Source organism: Amblyomma maculatum, chromosome 1, assembly GCF_055883805.1.
Source record: "Amblyomma maculatum isolate TAMU_Amacu chromosome 1, ASM5588380v1, whole genome shotgun sequence".
Lineage (NCBI taxonomy): Eukaryota > Metazoa > Arthropoda > Arachnida > Ixodida > Ixodidae > Amblyomma > Amblyomma maculatum.
The window spans coordinates 323,357,234-323,373,346 of NC_139344.1; the positions used below are offsets into that span (position 1 = coordinate 323,357,234).

The window sequence follows — 16,113 nt, forward strand, 5'->3', positions numbered from 1 at the left end:
ATTGTAATACCATTTAACACAGCTTGGCCACCCAACTTGTGCACACCAGCTAACACAAAGCTTTAGCTGCACTACACTAATCCCTCTGTCACACAAACACTTCCGATCCTCATTGAACTCAATCTGCATTCAGGCGTTCAAGAAGGATTGAAGCATCCGGTGCTACACGAGCGTTTTCAGTCAGCATTGAGAAATTTCCTACGTGGTTCGTCGTCTGCTGTCAGTCGCAATGAGTCTCAAAAGGAAATTTAAGATTAGGGTAATGATTACACGATTTCAGTGTACACAGCAGCATTCCGCTTTTGGCGCCTCAGGTCATCTAACCTATCTTCCCAGCGGTCAAGTGCTACAGTGCAGTTTCTCTTCCACTCCACAGTTTCCACACTGACGCAGTCGAAAAGAACGCCACCTTAGCTTCCACTGGCAGTAGACTACGGTGTCAATATTATAAAATTAGCCGTTCTACGAATGTTCTATCATGCCTTTTAATACATTTATGTGTTATGTGCAGTTCTATTGCATTTATTCGTTTTTCAAGTTTTACAGCTCGTTGATGACGAGGGTGTCAATGACTGCTTTTGAGTGTGCTTGAAATCTCGAGAGCGATTGAGGAAGCAACCTTGAGTCAAGCAGGCTCGAGCTCAACTGCACTTGACAGTTGCCGTGTGACAACCTCGATCTACAATGAGTTGAATGTAGATCCAGTTCAATGAGGATCGAAACTGTTCGTATGAGAGCAGTTTAACTCGCATCTTGCAGGAACAAGCAATCTATATACACCTTTCCAATAAGTTACTCGGTGCCACCATATTGTTCGCTCCTCCTCTCTGGACTGCTGCAAACCGGCTCTGCTTCCACTGTGCTAGCACCAAATGCACAAAGCAGTCCAGCAGGTAATATGGTGACACCCCGTGACCACTTATTGGAAAGGTGCACACTACTATGACTATGCTACAGTATGCTAAGGAAGTGAACACACAAAAAAGCCAGGCAATCATGTTACTCTGGTAACGAATGTTTAATTGTGGCTGGCCTTGCATATGGCGGGCAGTAATGCATGTACCCCTGTCTTCGGACAGGACAGCAGCGTTGTAAGCATCTCCAGCAAACACTGTGCGGATGTTCGTTTTGTTATAAAAATTTAGGAGACACTTGAGATCTGTCTTTAAGAGTATAGCATGGTAGCGTCAACAGCTCCCATCTGCAGCTTCCCTCAAAGATCCTTGATCGCATACATGCACCTTGCTATTTTATAAATGAAGTCTTTAAAGAACTTTCCTGCAACCTACAAAAAAAAAAAAAAAAAAATGTAGGAAGCGCTTAAGAGCTCTAAGATCGCTAAGGCGAACACAACCCGGCACCAGAATTAGAATATGTGACTAATAAGTACGGTGCAGGGAATGCAGCCTTATAGTTACGCACGTCAAATGACAGATCGAATACCACACGCCCATCCTCCGAGGTCCTGTGAATAAGCGCATAAGTGGCCCGCGTATGCATGGGGTTGCCATTACCCTCTTTGTCACCTCTCTGCAGCGGTTTGCACAGCCAGGATGCCTCCTTTCCTCCTCTCTGCAACGCGGCAACAGAGCACGCACCTGCCAGAGCTCTTCACACGCAAGTTCCAGTATGAAGGACGTTTCTTGATGACAATTTCTGATCACACTTTCTGTACATGACGCACATGAGCCAATTAAAATACAGCTATTTAAATGCCCTCTAGACACGTGAATATTATGAATATAAGCATAATACATAAGATAAATTCTCAGCACTGGGTAAAATATTCACAAAGTATTGTCAAACATGAATATAAAATCAAGAAATTGTAATAAAATCTTGAGGATATACAAAAGGCAGAAAAATGGTCATTTCTTAAACTACAGCTTGCAATGAAGCTTTTTTTTTTTTGCCTCAACTCCTTCAGCACCATGTAATTTGTTTATTATATGAAATATTTACACAATCTTGCTATTAGATAATACTAAAATGCAGGTATTTAGATGCTCAATTAAATAAATGCCCATGTTTTTGTTTTGGCTTTATACATAGCATAAAAAACTTTTTCTCCGAAATTTGCAGAAAAAATCCAAAAAGTGAAAGAAAAGGGGGCATGAATATCAAAATAAGACAGCAAGAAAAATAATTCAGAATACTAAAAATATGCTACGCTGCCTCTTTTATTACTAGTTTATGTTCTGAAGTTCATTTTGAAGGTGTGCTGTTCTCTCAGAAATATAGCTAAGTTGCTGAAAACACCCATTTTTATGCTCGGCCTTGTTCTACTCATTTTACAGTTTATAGTATTGGCATTTCCAAACCTTTCAGGATTTATGACTGAATTATTTGGTGACATGTTTTCCAGAAGGTGGGAGAGTTTGCCATTAAATTTGAAAATGTGCAATAGAAGCTTGGTGTTCAAACTCCACTGAATTTGCTTGAAGAAGTTCCACACTTGAAGTTCTGGAGAAGCCATATCAAGTAGTACCAAGCTTTCATTACTGCTGAAACCCAGCGAATGGAAACAGAACAGTGGGAACACAAAATGAGCATGTGTAACTGACCAAGTGTGATCAGACATTGAAACTAAGCTTTTCTTGGCCACTAGCTGAAGTCCGAGGCTGACATTTGACTGATTCATCATCTGAGCTGAACTGAGAGCTAGTAAAATTGTCTTCAAGAGACTTCGCTACTACTCTCATAAACAGAAAACTATAGTAGAAGCAGCAGAATCGTGTGAATGGTGCCAAAGACCTCTTTATTTCAAATAATTTTTTAAATGTCACACTGTGCCAGAAAGAACAAAAAAAATAAATAAAAAAATAAACAAGCTGCACACAAACAGAAACTATGGTTGTCACAATAGCCCCACTGTGGTAGTGCAGTGGTTAAGATGCTAGATTACTGTGCCGGGGTACCCATGTCCAAACCCGATCGCTGGCGGCTGCTTTCGATGCAAACGAAGTGGCACCCGTGTGCTTTGTGATGTCAGCGCGCGTTAAAGATCCCTAGGTGGTCAAAATTACTCCATAGACCTCCACTACGGCACCCATTTCTGTCTTTCCACTTTGACTCCCTCCTCCCTTCCCTTACGGCACAGTTCAGGTGCCCACAGAAACAAGTGACAGATTCTGTGCCTTTTCCATACCTGTGAACTAATTACTATAACTACTTTTGTCATACTATCTGCCTAAATGGGGCTACATGTTCCAAATACATAAATTTACGTCTGCCAGTGAGTGAGAACGATCATTCATATATGAACGATTGGCTTAAAGCAGTCCTGAAAGGTATAAGCCCTAATCCCTTAATTTGTGCCAGTATTATCTCACACACAATCATCAGCATACAACTATAATCTACCACATTGTGCCTAAGACCACCCAACATGGGTATAAAGCTCTGTTTTAACAAAGCTGTATGAACATGGAGTAGCATGTCTGATACTAGATCCAAGGGTCTCGGATGGTTCTATTCCACCTCAACCTCTCACCTCAAAGGAGCTGCCTGAGTTAGCAGCTCCAGATAGCGTCGTCCTCTCTTTTCTCGATCCTTTGTCTCTTTTTCGCTTTTCCACAATATGAGCTCCAGCCAGTTCGGCCATATCATGTGGCCTCATGACATCGCAGAACCAGACAACCAATCAGTGCATGGCCATGTCACCTGCCAAAGGCATGGTTGTGATTTTTCTCAAGGGTGACGCCTTTTACGCTACCGCAATAAAGCAACTATTCTAAAATAAGTCACTTCTTGTGGAGCACTTTTCACTACTGCTGCTGCATTGTATGATATGAGCAGTTCAAATTATGTCCCTTCTGTAAAGAGCAGTTTGTTTGCACAGCCTCCTATCCGATGTGGATGTAGGCTACAATCCAGCACACAACAGCGGCAGGGCAGACACATTAAAAAACATGGCAGCCCTTACGAAAGCCAGCTGCTCCTTCAGCTGATAGAAAGTCCAAGATTTTCCCAATTCTATTATCTTGTAGGCAATGGACAATAACCCGATCAGTTTAAGTTTGCAAGTGCTTGACAGCCCCTTTCTTATAGATTATGGTACTGTTAGGATCCTTCCAAGATTTCAATACATTTGAGGTCGTGAGGCACTACACACACAAAGCAAGCAGTTTTTCTAGCACAATCTTCCTACCACTCTTCAAAGATCTGCAGTTGCCTATCCATACCAGCCGATTTACCCCTTTGCATTGCTTCTAAGGCTTTTTTACTTCCTCCATGACCAGCATGACGTACAACCTGCTCACATTACTGCCCGTCATCCTGACTGCTTCAGGGCAATGTCATCAGCAAATTGCAGATTACTGAGGTATTCTCCATCTACCCTCATCCCTGAAGGCATGTCACCTAGCACATAGTACAATAGATGCTGTCAAGAGAGTACAAGTGGCTGATTCCATGCCAAGTTACCTAAGACAATGCCATGTTTTAGACACCATCACACACGGATAACTTTTTCTCGGAGAACCACAGCTGTGTTACCTCCACAAGGGATCAAGTTTTCTTCTATATGACATCTCTCCAATAAATGTCAGGCCTGTTCAGGTATTAATCTGTTACTTTAATTCGCAAGGCTAGAAGCTAGGCTGGCAAAAAATTGCAGTCACACATTTGTGCTTCCCACCTCCCCCCACTGCAAATCATGTGTTCCAAACCATCCAGAATGATTTTCAAATACTAGCATATCAGCAAATTCAAGGGTGACAATATTACACAAGATTAAATACATTGCAAGCAAGGTGTTTTAAACTTAACTGGGAGCACGCTCTAAACCTGTGGAAGCAGTGAGAGTATCCATTTGGTCACGCCAGTCGCAGCTCACTGCACTACTGAGGTGGCGGTGTAATCGAACTGGCGGAGGGAACTCGTTCGTCGGCACCAAGAATTCGTTGCCTCTGCAAATGTAAATAAATGAGAGTAATACTGCAATTACATTTAGTTTGCATAAATTCAGCAAACTCACTCACAATAGAATTTGGCTCGAGTAAAGCAAGTGAGTGTGCCTGCTGCAGAAGGAAAAAGGTAGTAATGAGACTGGCTGTCAATGCTAGCACAAATACAAATATTTAGAACACTTACAAAACACTGAAATAGCAACAAAGAGAATCTAAGTTAAATCACTTGTGCAGTAAGTGCCCAATATGCTGCGGCTTTCATGGAACTGCAATGGAGAGTGCTTATAGCAGCAACTGCCAAGCTCTTTGACAGGATTACGAGGTACTCGCAATGGTGCCTCACTCTCCCACAAAACATGCTAGCTCAGATTAATTATTGCTCTGTTTTCAAATAAGCTGTCAATGGCCTTGGCAGCAGCTTGAAGCCAAGCACTGCCAACTATTTATGTTGGAGCAGGCAAAAGATATATATATTAGGGAACTCTGCGGTAGCAACATGCATCCAAAGTGTTAAATCTATATAAACAAGCTCAGTGAGTTCCACCAATGCAGTTATTTCGGCAGTAAAAAGAGAGATATTGTCACAGGCATGAACCTATGCTAGCTGAGTATTGAGGTCACCCTCATTGCTGCATACACCGAAATGAGTACTTGACAGTGGAAGGTCTGAGCAAATAAGCACAGGAATTCGGTCATGTATATAACCATACTTTTGTAGCCATTTCATGCTGTGCAGTAGGCTTGTTGCACTTCGAGGCTCATTCCGCACAGGGCCAACTCACGTTTAAACCATCTTTCAGCTGGCCAGCAACCCCCCTTTATCAGTCCGCAGATATACTATGTATTGCAGCACTACCACGTATGGTCTGTATAGATGAGTGCCACTTACCTTCCAACAGTTTTCCGAAAGAAGCCCGACATTTTCTATGGGCTGAGCCGCTCCATCGGTTGAAGCTGCGAGGAAGGCAATAAAACCTCCTGATTATAAACCTGCGCGTTCACGCTGGCGCACGCAAAAATGCCTTATACTGCCCAAACAAATATAAGCGAACTCAGAAACAGTTTTACGTTATCTTTTAGTCGCCTCATATGTCCCAATACTCCAGTGCATCCGGAAGACAACAGCAACCGGCGACTGATCGGTGCACAGCAGCAGGTATGGAAGCTGTTCCAAGCGCAATGAAACGAGATCGTGGACGCCATTACGCAGTTTTCTCACGCCTTCGCCCGGAGACCGTCGCGCGATTACGCCGCGTCAATAATTGAGGCTAACGCATGCTTGCGCTGCCGTGCAAAAACTCGTTAAAGAAGCTGCAAGGAAGGCGATGGCAGAAAGACTACAAATGCTTTACTTAGAGTTCGCGGGCATGTATGTACGACTCACCGCAGTCAGAAGGCTGCAAATAGAACTGCACCGAAGGCTGCGCCCTTGAATTTAAGGCTATAATTCACGAACTGAATTCGCATATCACCGAGTTTGCATTTACCGGGATGATGGCCCGCCAACTGCAGCAGACCGACGCATGAAAGACAACCTAGGGTGCCTAGGGCTCGCAAAGCGCAAATGCTCGTTGTCTGAAAAGCGCGCCAGTCTTCCTTCTTTGGGCCATACTTTGGGCGACTAGAGCATCTGGGTTTGAGGCTTACTTCTAGAAAAAAACAAGCACTAAAAGCTATTTGACGTCACATCCGTCCAGAAGAGCAACATATTCTCCTTTCCACTTTGGTCCTGGGCGCGCATGCGCAGTTCACGGAGCCGGCTCTCTGCAAGTTCAAGTTGACATAACCGCCCCATGTGAAACGAGAAACCCAAACTGGCAGCTCCTGCCAGCCCACACCCTAGTGTCACGTGGGTTGTGACGTCACAGCGTCACGTGGGTAAGACGTGGTTACCGGCCGCGCTACGCTGAAGGCTTGAAACCATCATGTGCCTTTACCAGGAATTCTGACAGCAAATGACTTCGGGAAACGGCTTGATTTCTGGAAATGGCGCCTAATTAAATGTGATTAAGACCCGGAATGTCTGGACAAAATGATCCATAACTACAGCACAAACGACAGCTAGGTCAGAGATGAAGGAGGGACACCACAAAGCGCTGTGTGGTGTCCCTCCATCTCTGTCATGTCGTTTGCGCTGTAGTTATGGATCGTCAAAAACACCAACTCGCCCAACAAATGCTTTTGTTGGACAAAATGGTTTGGGCAGATGAGGCTCAATTTTGCAGGGACTCAAATATGAATGTGCACATTGTCTGTTATTGGTGCAACAAGAACCCACATTGGCTACATCAGCACAAGCATCAATTAAGATGGTCAGCAAACATTTGATGTGGCATTCATCCCGGCCATGTTATCAGTTCGTACTTCATTAACGGAAACTTTACAGGAAAAGTACACAGTCTGCATTATAAAAGGTGCCATCTCTGAATTTGTCTCGGAGCTACTACTGGTCATCTTGAAAAAAATAGTTTCAGCATGACAGAGCCCCGCCGAGCTTTTTTTCCTTCGGCTCTGCAGTTTCGGGAAAGCACCTTTCCCAACCAATGCATTTGGGTGTGGAAGGTAAACACAATGGCCTTCTAGGCCGCCCAATTTGTCACCTCTGAATACTTTCCTTTGGTGATACGTACATTAATTCAACATGAAGTTAGTGAACCTCGAACATCTGAAGCAGTGTGTCAACATAACAGTTGAAAAGATTTGCCGAGACTCCTCATTTCTCCTACAAACTACATTCTTCAGTGCATCGCAATGAACAGAAAGCAGCTTGAACTTGTCAAGTGAAAATTATTTGTCATCCCAAGTAGTAGTTCTTTCGTGGAGCATCCAAGTTGGGCTGCAACCAACCGAGTCATTAAAATGTACAAATTTGGTTCGTCCCTGTTTGTTATACAACTAGAAAGTGCTAAACATGTAGCGTCAAGGACCAAGGTCTACCGGTTCTTGCTTTTAGCTGTTACGCCCGCAGAAGAACTAGATGCTTGACTGAAATAATGCAATGCATGCCAATATACCAGCATCATTCATAGTTAAACAGCAATTGGTATGCTGTCACAGAAGGGTGATGTTATTGTTTTCACGAAGATAGCGAGGAAAATAAAAAAAAAAGCTCTTCCAGAGGTAACTGGACATGCAGAGTGCCAGGCCAGCACATATCAGGGCTCTTAAAATTGATGATCCCGTTGCTCAATGACTATCCTTTTTCTTAAGTCGAGCAACGAAGCAGACAATAATGCCGGCTGCTGTCTAAGCTAAGCCCCGAGGCTCAACAGCCAGGGAAATTAGCATACATGTTTCGAATTGGGCGCTACATTCATCATGACATGTCACCAGCCGACGTTGTGCTTGCACCATACTTCTGGCGCTTCTCACGCTCAGTTTTGTTTGCATGTGGGAAAAAACTGTTGGAATTTCTCGCGCAGCAGGGCTGTAGAAAATGAGCTTTTATTCGTTTCAAGAAGTGATATGCCATCGTCTCGTTCATGCCATCAAAATTCCCCGTTGGGACTAACGACCCAACTACGATCATTAAAAATTTTGCATTTTTTTGTTAATACAAAAATAATTAGACGCATTTTGCAGCATATGACGCTGGCCGGGGCAGAGAGTTATCTTCACTGAAACATCCAGTATGAATGCGGCCGCATAAAGCGTCTGCTTGCAACCGGCACTAGTTGCTAAATGCTTTCCACAGTGCAATGGCTCCGATTCTGGTCATATGACACGAGACTGTCTCGTCCACACACAGCCAGACTGCCACCACGAGTTTCAGCAGCTCGCGTGAAACATATCGCACCATACGCCACCCACTCAGCAACCTGTGCTCGGAATGGTGCAACTTGCAATTGCTTGCTCAGACCACCTGAAAGACCAGTATCGGTGGCCGCTGCAAGAGTGAAAATTAAAAAAATATATATTTTGCAAATTATCGGCTCATTTTCAATAACTCGTAAATGGCATGCACGGTCAGTGGCGTTTGTTCTAAGCGATGAAACTATTTAGTACGCACTTTTTGAATCATCTTTCTCTGTTCCCTTAGTTCGTTACCATGCCAAACAAATCAGCCAGTAGTGATAGATTCTTTAAATCACAGATTTAGACATGTTGGAATCGTTTCTTGTGCACTTAGCTTCACCCAGTGATTAGTCTAGGCACTGCACTTGTAGAACCAGTTTAAGCTTTCCTGCTCTGGAGACGCTCCGATTTTTTATGCAGCCTTTAGAGAACTAATGTGCAAGTGTTGTTGCGAAGGAGGGCATGGCAGCCACATATGAAAGAAAAAAAACTGCCACTTGTGACAGTACACCATTAACATCAAATTTTTGCGATCAAGAGACCAGCAAGTCAAATATCGAATCATATTGTTGGCTTTGCTATCTGACTGCTGAGTGGAGATGATTACCCAAAATGGTGCCAGTGATTCATTAGTGAGCTTTGATTCTTAGTCTGGGTAGTTCTATTCCATTAAAACGCATTCCTGAAGGTTCATCGCATGTCCAACAACATGTACACCTGGCCACTACAGCCAGTTTGTAGCAGTTTTGGTTTGGTGCCTCACGAAAACCAGGAACTGTGTCACCGAATGGCATGAGAAATGAAGCTGTTTCCACCTGCAGTTTTTTTAAGTAGCTGAAAGGCGCTGTACAGATAGTTAATTTTTTTGTATAGTGTTCCTCGGTCATTGGTCTTTAATATGTATATTCTAAATTTTCTTTGCTAATAATGCGTCCATTGATATCTTGCCTTTTCTATCTCATTTTTATAAACTCGCCACAAAAATGGCAATTTTCCATTTTTTTGTGTTCCATAATAAATTTTCTACTTTGTAACTTACGTGCTTGGAAAGAGAATTTCGTTATATGCAATTCTGTATTATCAGTTTACAGCGATGGCTGCCTGAAAATGCATCAACCTGGGAGAGGGTCAACAGCTGCCAATCACTGCGCACACTGCAAAAGCTGAAACCCAAAGGCACCTCCATTCAGCACTGTATGTTCAGTCTGCAGTCACCAACGTTTTGAAAAACTGCACCATCTGCACCCAAAAATTACCAGGAAGCATAATCATCAGGCAATCTTTTATCAGGCTTCTGCAGGAATGGTATCGCTGCTAACCAAACTCGTAAAAGCATTGTCCAAGACAGGCACTTCAAAAAATTTGCCGCAGTTTCGACAATTTTTTACCAGGATGGCACAAGAGTAGAAGCACTGAAAATTGCACCTTACTACATCGAGGAATTCACAGCACACAAGAAATACAGCACAACTTTTTGAAAAGCAAAATTTAATTAACAAAACTTGCTATCAGCTAACACACAAACACACAGACAGCTGCACACATAGTGCATGGCTACAGTTCAATGGAGTGCATTATCAGGCTCATGGCGATCACATCACTGCATTCCAATCCAAGTAAGGAAATGCCTGGAAGTTCCCAATTTTCTTATTGTCGGCAGTGTAGTTGAATTTCCGAAAACAGACTGCACAGAAGAAAAAGGGGTCTTCAGTGACACGTTCGTTCTCAGTTGTCACCCACCTGGAATAAAAAAAAATGAAATTCTGTAAATATCAGACAAGCCAGATACCTTAACAGCAAGAATTCTCCTCTCTAAATTGCTGGCCCTGCACAGTTCATCCCGTGCACAATAAGGAACACAGCCATTGCATGCAAGTTTTCCTGAGCAAGAATGTTAGCCTGCCGTCCAGCTAGTATTCCACACTTGCAGCCTCAATTGCTTCCATGATCTTTTTTTGTGCAACTACTACAATGAAAAGCAAACAGCACAGTACAACTTCTTCCTTTTCTTTCCCCGAGGGTTACCTTGCATTACTGTATTTGTCAAAGGATGTACTTTTCTAAAATATACTGCATGAGCCTCAACTGCCCACAATGGCACAGAGGCGAAGCAGAGCAGAAATAGCGAGGGAACAAGCATGCTTACTGATCATGCTGCAGGCACCAACGTCGTATGCTTGGCTGTTTGCTTCGTGCAAACCACCCCCTTGCAACAAGTTTTATGGCCATATCTGAGTGTCTGTTTCATGTTCTATCTTCAGTTTTATCTTCTTCATGCAATTTGCTTTCCCGTAAACGCAAGCATTCCCTGACATCGTCAACGTCACTTCATCATTAGTTTTCAAGAACATGTTACAAATCACCTTCAGCGTTAAATTATTGCAGTTTGTTTATCTTAATGAAATCCCACTTCTTATGTTTACACCCCCAGCAGGGGTCATTAAGGCAATAAAACTGAACTGAACAAGCATCTCGAGGGTTCTTGTTTTATCTAATTTAATGCACTGACATTGAGGATTCCCTACAATTACTGTTTCGTAAAGGCCGATTCACACGACGGATGGAACCGCTGGAGCACCACGTGACCCAACGTCACTAGCTCCGCCTCGTCCGCGGATGGCGCAGCCTTCGCAAGCTAAAATCTGGCGTGCGTTTCCTCTGTCAAAATATGGGGGTCATCTGCTATTTTTCTAGCAGAACTACATTTTCTAAGTGGGGCAACAATGTTATCTTCGTTTCTTCGTCTCACAAGATGTTTGCAGCACTGCGAAAGGCAGAGGCACCTCGGTCCAATCAGGATCACGCGCACTACAATAGGCAATTGTGCTCGTACACGCCTCTCGCCTCCCAAATTGGTGGGGGTGACAGTCTCTATTATAGTGCGCAGGGGCGAGAGGCACTAGGGGCACAACTGCAAGGACTCCTCTGCCTTTCGCAGTGCTGCAGAGATCTTGTGAGCTGAAGTATAGCGAGGGCGCTTTTGTAGTGTAAAAAATAGGGTGCGTTGATGCTCTTGCCTCCTTGGCCATTGAGGCACCCTAGCCAACAATGCGGCGTAGTTGGCTTGGAATGTCGTCGATTGCCAAATTCGGCGGCGGTGCTGCAAAGAGCGGTGCGGCTCCGACCTCTGGCGGTCTCCGTCCGCGACGTCGTTCGGCGCCTCGCCCGCGGATGAGGCGGAGCCAGTGACGTCGGATAACATGGTGCTCCGTCCGCGGACGGTTCGTCTGTCGTGTGAATCGGCCTTAAGTAACAGTTCCAGCCGGTTTCTTGGCTGACTAGGTTGTTTACCAGAAATATGTTCTCTTTTCAGATACCAACAGCAATATATGCAGCGGAACAAAAGAAGTGGTCACAGCTTCTTCGGAGTTGTGATGCATAACAGATGTACATGGGCATGGGGTGCTTCACACTAATCAGAACAGCCTAGCAGACAACATTCAATCCAGCAGGAGGAATTGTGAGCATGCCCTTACCCTCTTATGCTTTCCCCTCTCATTTGTTTTCCACTGCAGCAGCACCAGGCAGTCGACGCTCACACGATACTGGCCAAATGTACTTATTTATTTCAGACGTGCGTTCATTCATACAGTGGTCAATTTAGAATTCCCTAGGGTTTAAAGGGATATTGAAGTGGAATACTGTACTAAATCAAGCACACTAACAGGCTAGCATCACATGACGGCACAGGAAATTGCATAAATACATGTAAAAGCAAAGTACATGTGACACCACATCTTGCAGGGTTCTGCAACTATGCCTATTGGTGCTCAGGCACAATTCATTATCAGAGAAGGATGTCAGTAACACCAATGCAAAGGCCGCTACTGCCGCTGTTGGAACATTTGATTCAGAATACCAGAGTGTCTAGCAGTCTGATGAGCCAACATGCTACCAGGCAGCCCCTCTATGCTCGCATGGGCCTCCACATTTGGAAACAAGAAAAACTCGTATGTCAACAGCACCTGAAATACTCACTTGGCTGTGTTCTTGCGGCAGAGCATACAGAATACCCGTTTACCAACAGGAAAGCACTTTTCCACAAAAGGGTAGTCCAGTAAATGCTGGCTGTCATGGATATGATGCATCCTGCCAAGAAATGCAATTAAGCCTGTAATCAGCCTCCGAGCGTTAACCATTTGACAACAATAAAAATTGGAGGAACACAAGCTTCACTTCTAACGACATAATGCTCCCATATGCAGCTCCCCTTGTCGATCCTTATTTGTGCACATGCATTCTACCAATCACTTAATTACTAATAGCTTAATTTGAGCCTATATACTCATAAGTATACAGCCATGACCTAACCCTTATGTGCGAAGCAGGGACGCAAGAATATTCTCAATTCCAAATATTGCCGCGAATGATTCAAGTCTATTTTTTTTACAGCTACCGGCATGCAGCCTTACCATAGTGATTCTAGCGCGAGGATCGATTCTGTCCTTTGTTTTTGTTCATGCTCATTATTGTGAGATGCTGCTTTATCATTCATTTTGTCGCACAAGATGAGTCTAGAGAAATCTAGATGATTTCTGCCATTCACGTGTGTTTCCGCAATGTTCCAGATTACGCTAGTCACGGTCTGCAGCTTTATCTCAATGCTCTCCTGCTGCCTTTAAATTGAGCACTGGCGCGTGTGACGAGCATTCTTAGTTTGACGACTAGAGAGCACGCTTGTTGATATTGCCGCCGCCGAGTTGTTTAATTCTTTTACGGGCGCAAGTCAGCCCTAAAAAGAGTTAATTCCAGTGTGATTACGCCCTGTTCTCTTTTGGTGTTTACGACCTTGTCACTGCCGTGTGACATCTGGTGGAGGCGCTGCCTTTTGAGATCCGGCCTACCCCTTCAAGCGAAGACCTCAGCATCATTCCCGTCACCTGGGGGGCCAGCCTGCAGGTCACCTACAAGGGCTCCAATCCGAATATGGTCTGCTGCAGACACCGTTTGACCCTGGAAAAAGGCCCCAGCATTGGCGATGGCCCAGTCCACAGCACCAGTTGTTTTCGTGTAGCCCCGGGAGCCCGACCTTCCAAGGACTGCCCACTGAGGATGCGGAAGACTGGCTCGAGCTGTTCGAACGTGTGTCAATGTACAATGCCTGGGATGATGAAACGAAACTCAGGCAAGTGCACTTTGCTCTTCAGGGATCCGTCCAAATCTGGTATGAGAACCGCGAGGCTCTTTTGAAGGATTGACCCACTTTCAAGACAAAGCTATTGAACGCTTTTACAAGTACCATCAGAAAAAAAGAGCCCAGTCACTCATCCAGTCAAGAATTTAGCTCCCTAATCAATCTGTCCTCATTTACGCAGAAGAAATGAAGTGCCTATTTTGCCACGCAGACCCTGATATGAGTGAGGAAAAGAAAGTGAAACTTTTAATGAGAGGATCAAAGAATCTTTTTTTGCTTGCCTTGCCAGAAATTGTGGGGTTGTAATAGGGGGATAAATGCGTTTTCCCTGCATAGTCGCGTCTGAGAGTACAAACCGCCGACCTCACCCAGTGATCCATACTCTTGGGAACAAAGGGACAACACGCGCTGACAGCAGGCATTTATTGCTGCAATAACAACGCCAGCTAGCAATAAAACACGCTGGTGAATCTAGGTCGTCCAACTCACCAGCAGGGCTACAGGCGAATATTCGCTGATGCTAGGGCAGCTGATAAACTCCGAGGCCGGACAGGGCGAGCAGGTGGGAAATATCCCGCGAGCCCTTCACCCCGTTGGCAGTTGCGGAGTTGCGCGAGAATACATCCGCTTGCGCAGAGTTCCTGATGCCGAAGAGACTTGGCTTTGCCCGCGTGCACGGTGACAAGGTCAGGGGCAGTGCTGCAGCGACGCTGGCACCATCTCTCGATAGTTAATGTTAACCACCAATGTTGGTGCCATTCCGCGATAGCTAGAGTAACTACTGCGGGGGAAAGCCGACCTTAAAGGGGACGATGGGAGATCGTTCCTCACAAAATCCACCCCAAGCCATGGCAGAATTTGAACGAGAAGCACCCTCAGTAGAACCTTAGAAGCCCAGACCAGACAATGCAAACAGCCTCTTCATATATTATCTGCAAACAACTGTGACTTCGCAGCTACAAGTGGGAATAACCTCTGCGAGGTAGTTCGAGAAGGGCTGCACTGAATCATCCCATCACCATTACAGCCGCAGGTTGCGTCGCTAGCGGACATTGTCCGCGAAGAAGTCCAGCAGACACTGGGCGTTTCCTCAAGTGACGGCTCTGACAGCTCCCCCCCGCAAGCAACAGCAATGAACTATGTTGCTGTGTTATGCCAAAATGCTCTCCTACGTGATCCTCCAAGCCACCCCCCTTAAAGCGACCAGGCTGTTTCTGAACGTCGCCCCTTGGCCCTCGTCGGCCAAGCTTACAAAAGATGCTCCAGCCTCAGGAAGTGCGACGCCTGGAGGACTGCCATCCTCTATGCTTCCACTGCGGGGGGGCCGGCCACATTTTACGCCACTGCCCGTACAGACACATCGGCCTGCGCGGCTTCGCCATCAAAGCCCCACGCCCCCGTCCTAGTGAATGACCAGAAGAAACCGAACCCTACTTGAACAGGGCAGAGTCGCCAAGCCTTCGGTACTGCTCTCCATCACTGTACAGCGCCCGATTTGTGTCGCCGGGCCCGTGCTACATCCAAGGAAGGTCTCCTAGCCCCCGTAGGGAAAACTAAAGGCAGCAACCTTTGGAGGTGAGGTTGCTCAATGGCAAAAAACCGAAGATCTTCTATCCGCTGCCGACAATGAGTGATAACAACACCACTTTTACGATGACGCACCTTATGAAGACTACCTCGACAATTATGCGCCCAGGCTTTAAAGTGATACCGCCACTACGTATGACGACAACACGATCAGAGTGCAAGCCGATACGCCGCCCAGCAAAGTGACAACGATGTGCCTGGCCATAACCTCAATAAAAGACACAGCCAAGATCGGACACCAAGGCCCATGTGCAATGGCAGGACGTGAACAAGCGACCTAGAAGTTGCTGTCGACAGTCGCGCAGTCACCGCCCTAGTAAACACCGGAGCTGACTATTCAGTCTCCCAGCTCAGGAAAGTAACGACTGCTTGGGATGGCCCGCTGTTTCGTACTGCTGGTGGTAGCCTCATTACTCCGCCGGGACGATGCACCACAAGAGTAACAGTGAATGGATGAATGTATCCTACCAGCTTGGTGGTCCTGCAGCAGTGCTCCTGCGACGTGATTTTGGGCATGGACTTTTTGAATGAGTATCGGGCGATCATCGACCTCCGCTCAGAGCTCATCAAGCTCTCGACGGACAACGCCATACCTACTACGACGACATCGACACATCACATCGCTCTAAATGTCCTCGACAGAGACTTAACCTTGCCGCCCTGATCAAGCGTCGTCGCTTGCGTGGG

General features: G+C 45.4%; 1 protein-coding gene and 1 long non-coding RNA gene across 3 annotated transcripts in view; both read right to left on the reverse strand.

Moving 5' to 3' along the window:
• Nucleotides 1–665: 665 nt before the first annotated feature.
• On the reverse strand, nt 666–6,527 carry LOC146207304 (uncharacterized). 2 transcript variants are annotated; one of them, XR_014701944.1, is made up of 3 exons: nt 6,398–6,527; nt 5,800–5,864; nt 666–4,910 (listed from the first exon to the last, which is right to left on the reverse strand). It is a non-coding gene; the product is annotated as an uncharacterized LOC146207304 (long non-coding RNA). The 2 variants fall into 2 exon arrangements; XR_014701924.1 differs by having other exon boundaries at nt 6,295–6,524.
• A 3,657-nt stretch (nt 6,528–10,184) lies between these two features.
• The window catches only part of LOC146207305 (snRNA-activating protein complex subunit 3-like), a 46,818-nt gene continuing 40,889 nt past the window's right edge, over nt 10,185–16,113 (reverse strand). The window contains exons 8-9 of the mRNA XM_084584753.1: nt 12,684–12,794; nt 10,185–10,445 (exon numbers count right to left, since the gene is read on the reverse strand). Of these exons, the coding sequence (XP_084440879.1) occupies nt 10,298–10,445; nt 12,684–12,794 (259 nt within the window). The 3' untranslated portion in view covers nt 10,185–10,297. The remainder of the gene's footprint in view (nt 10,446–12,683; nt 12,795–16,113) is intronic.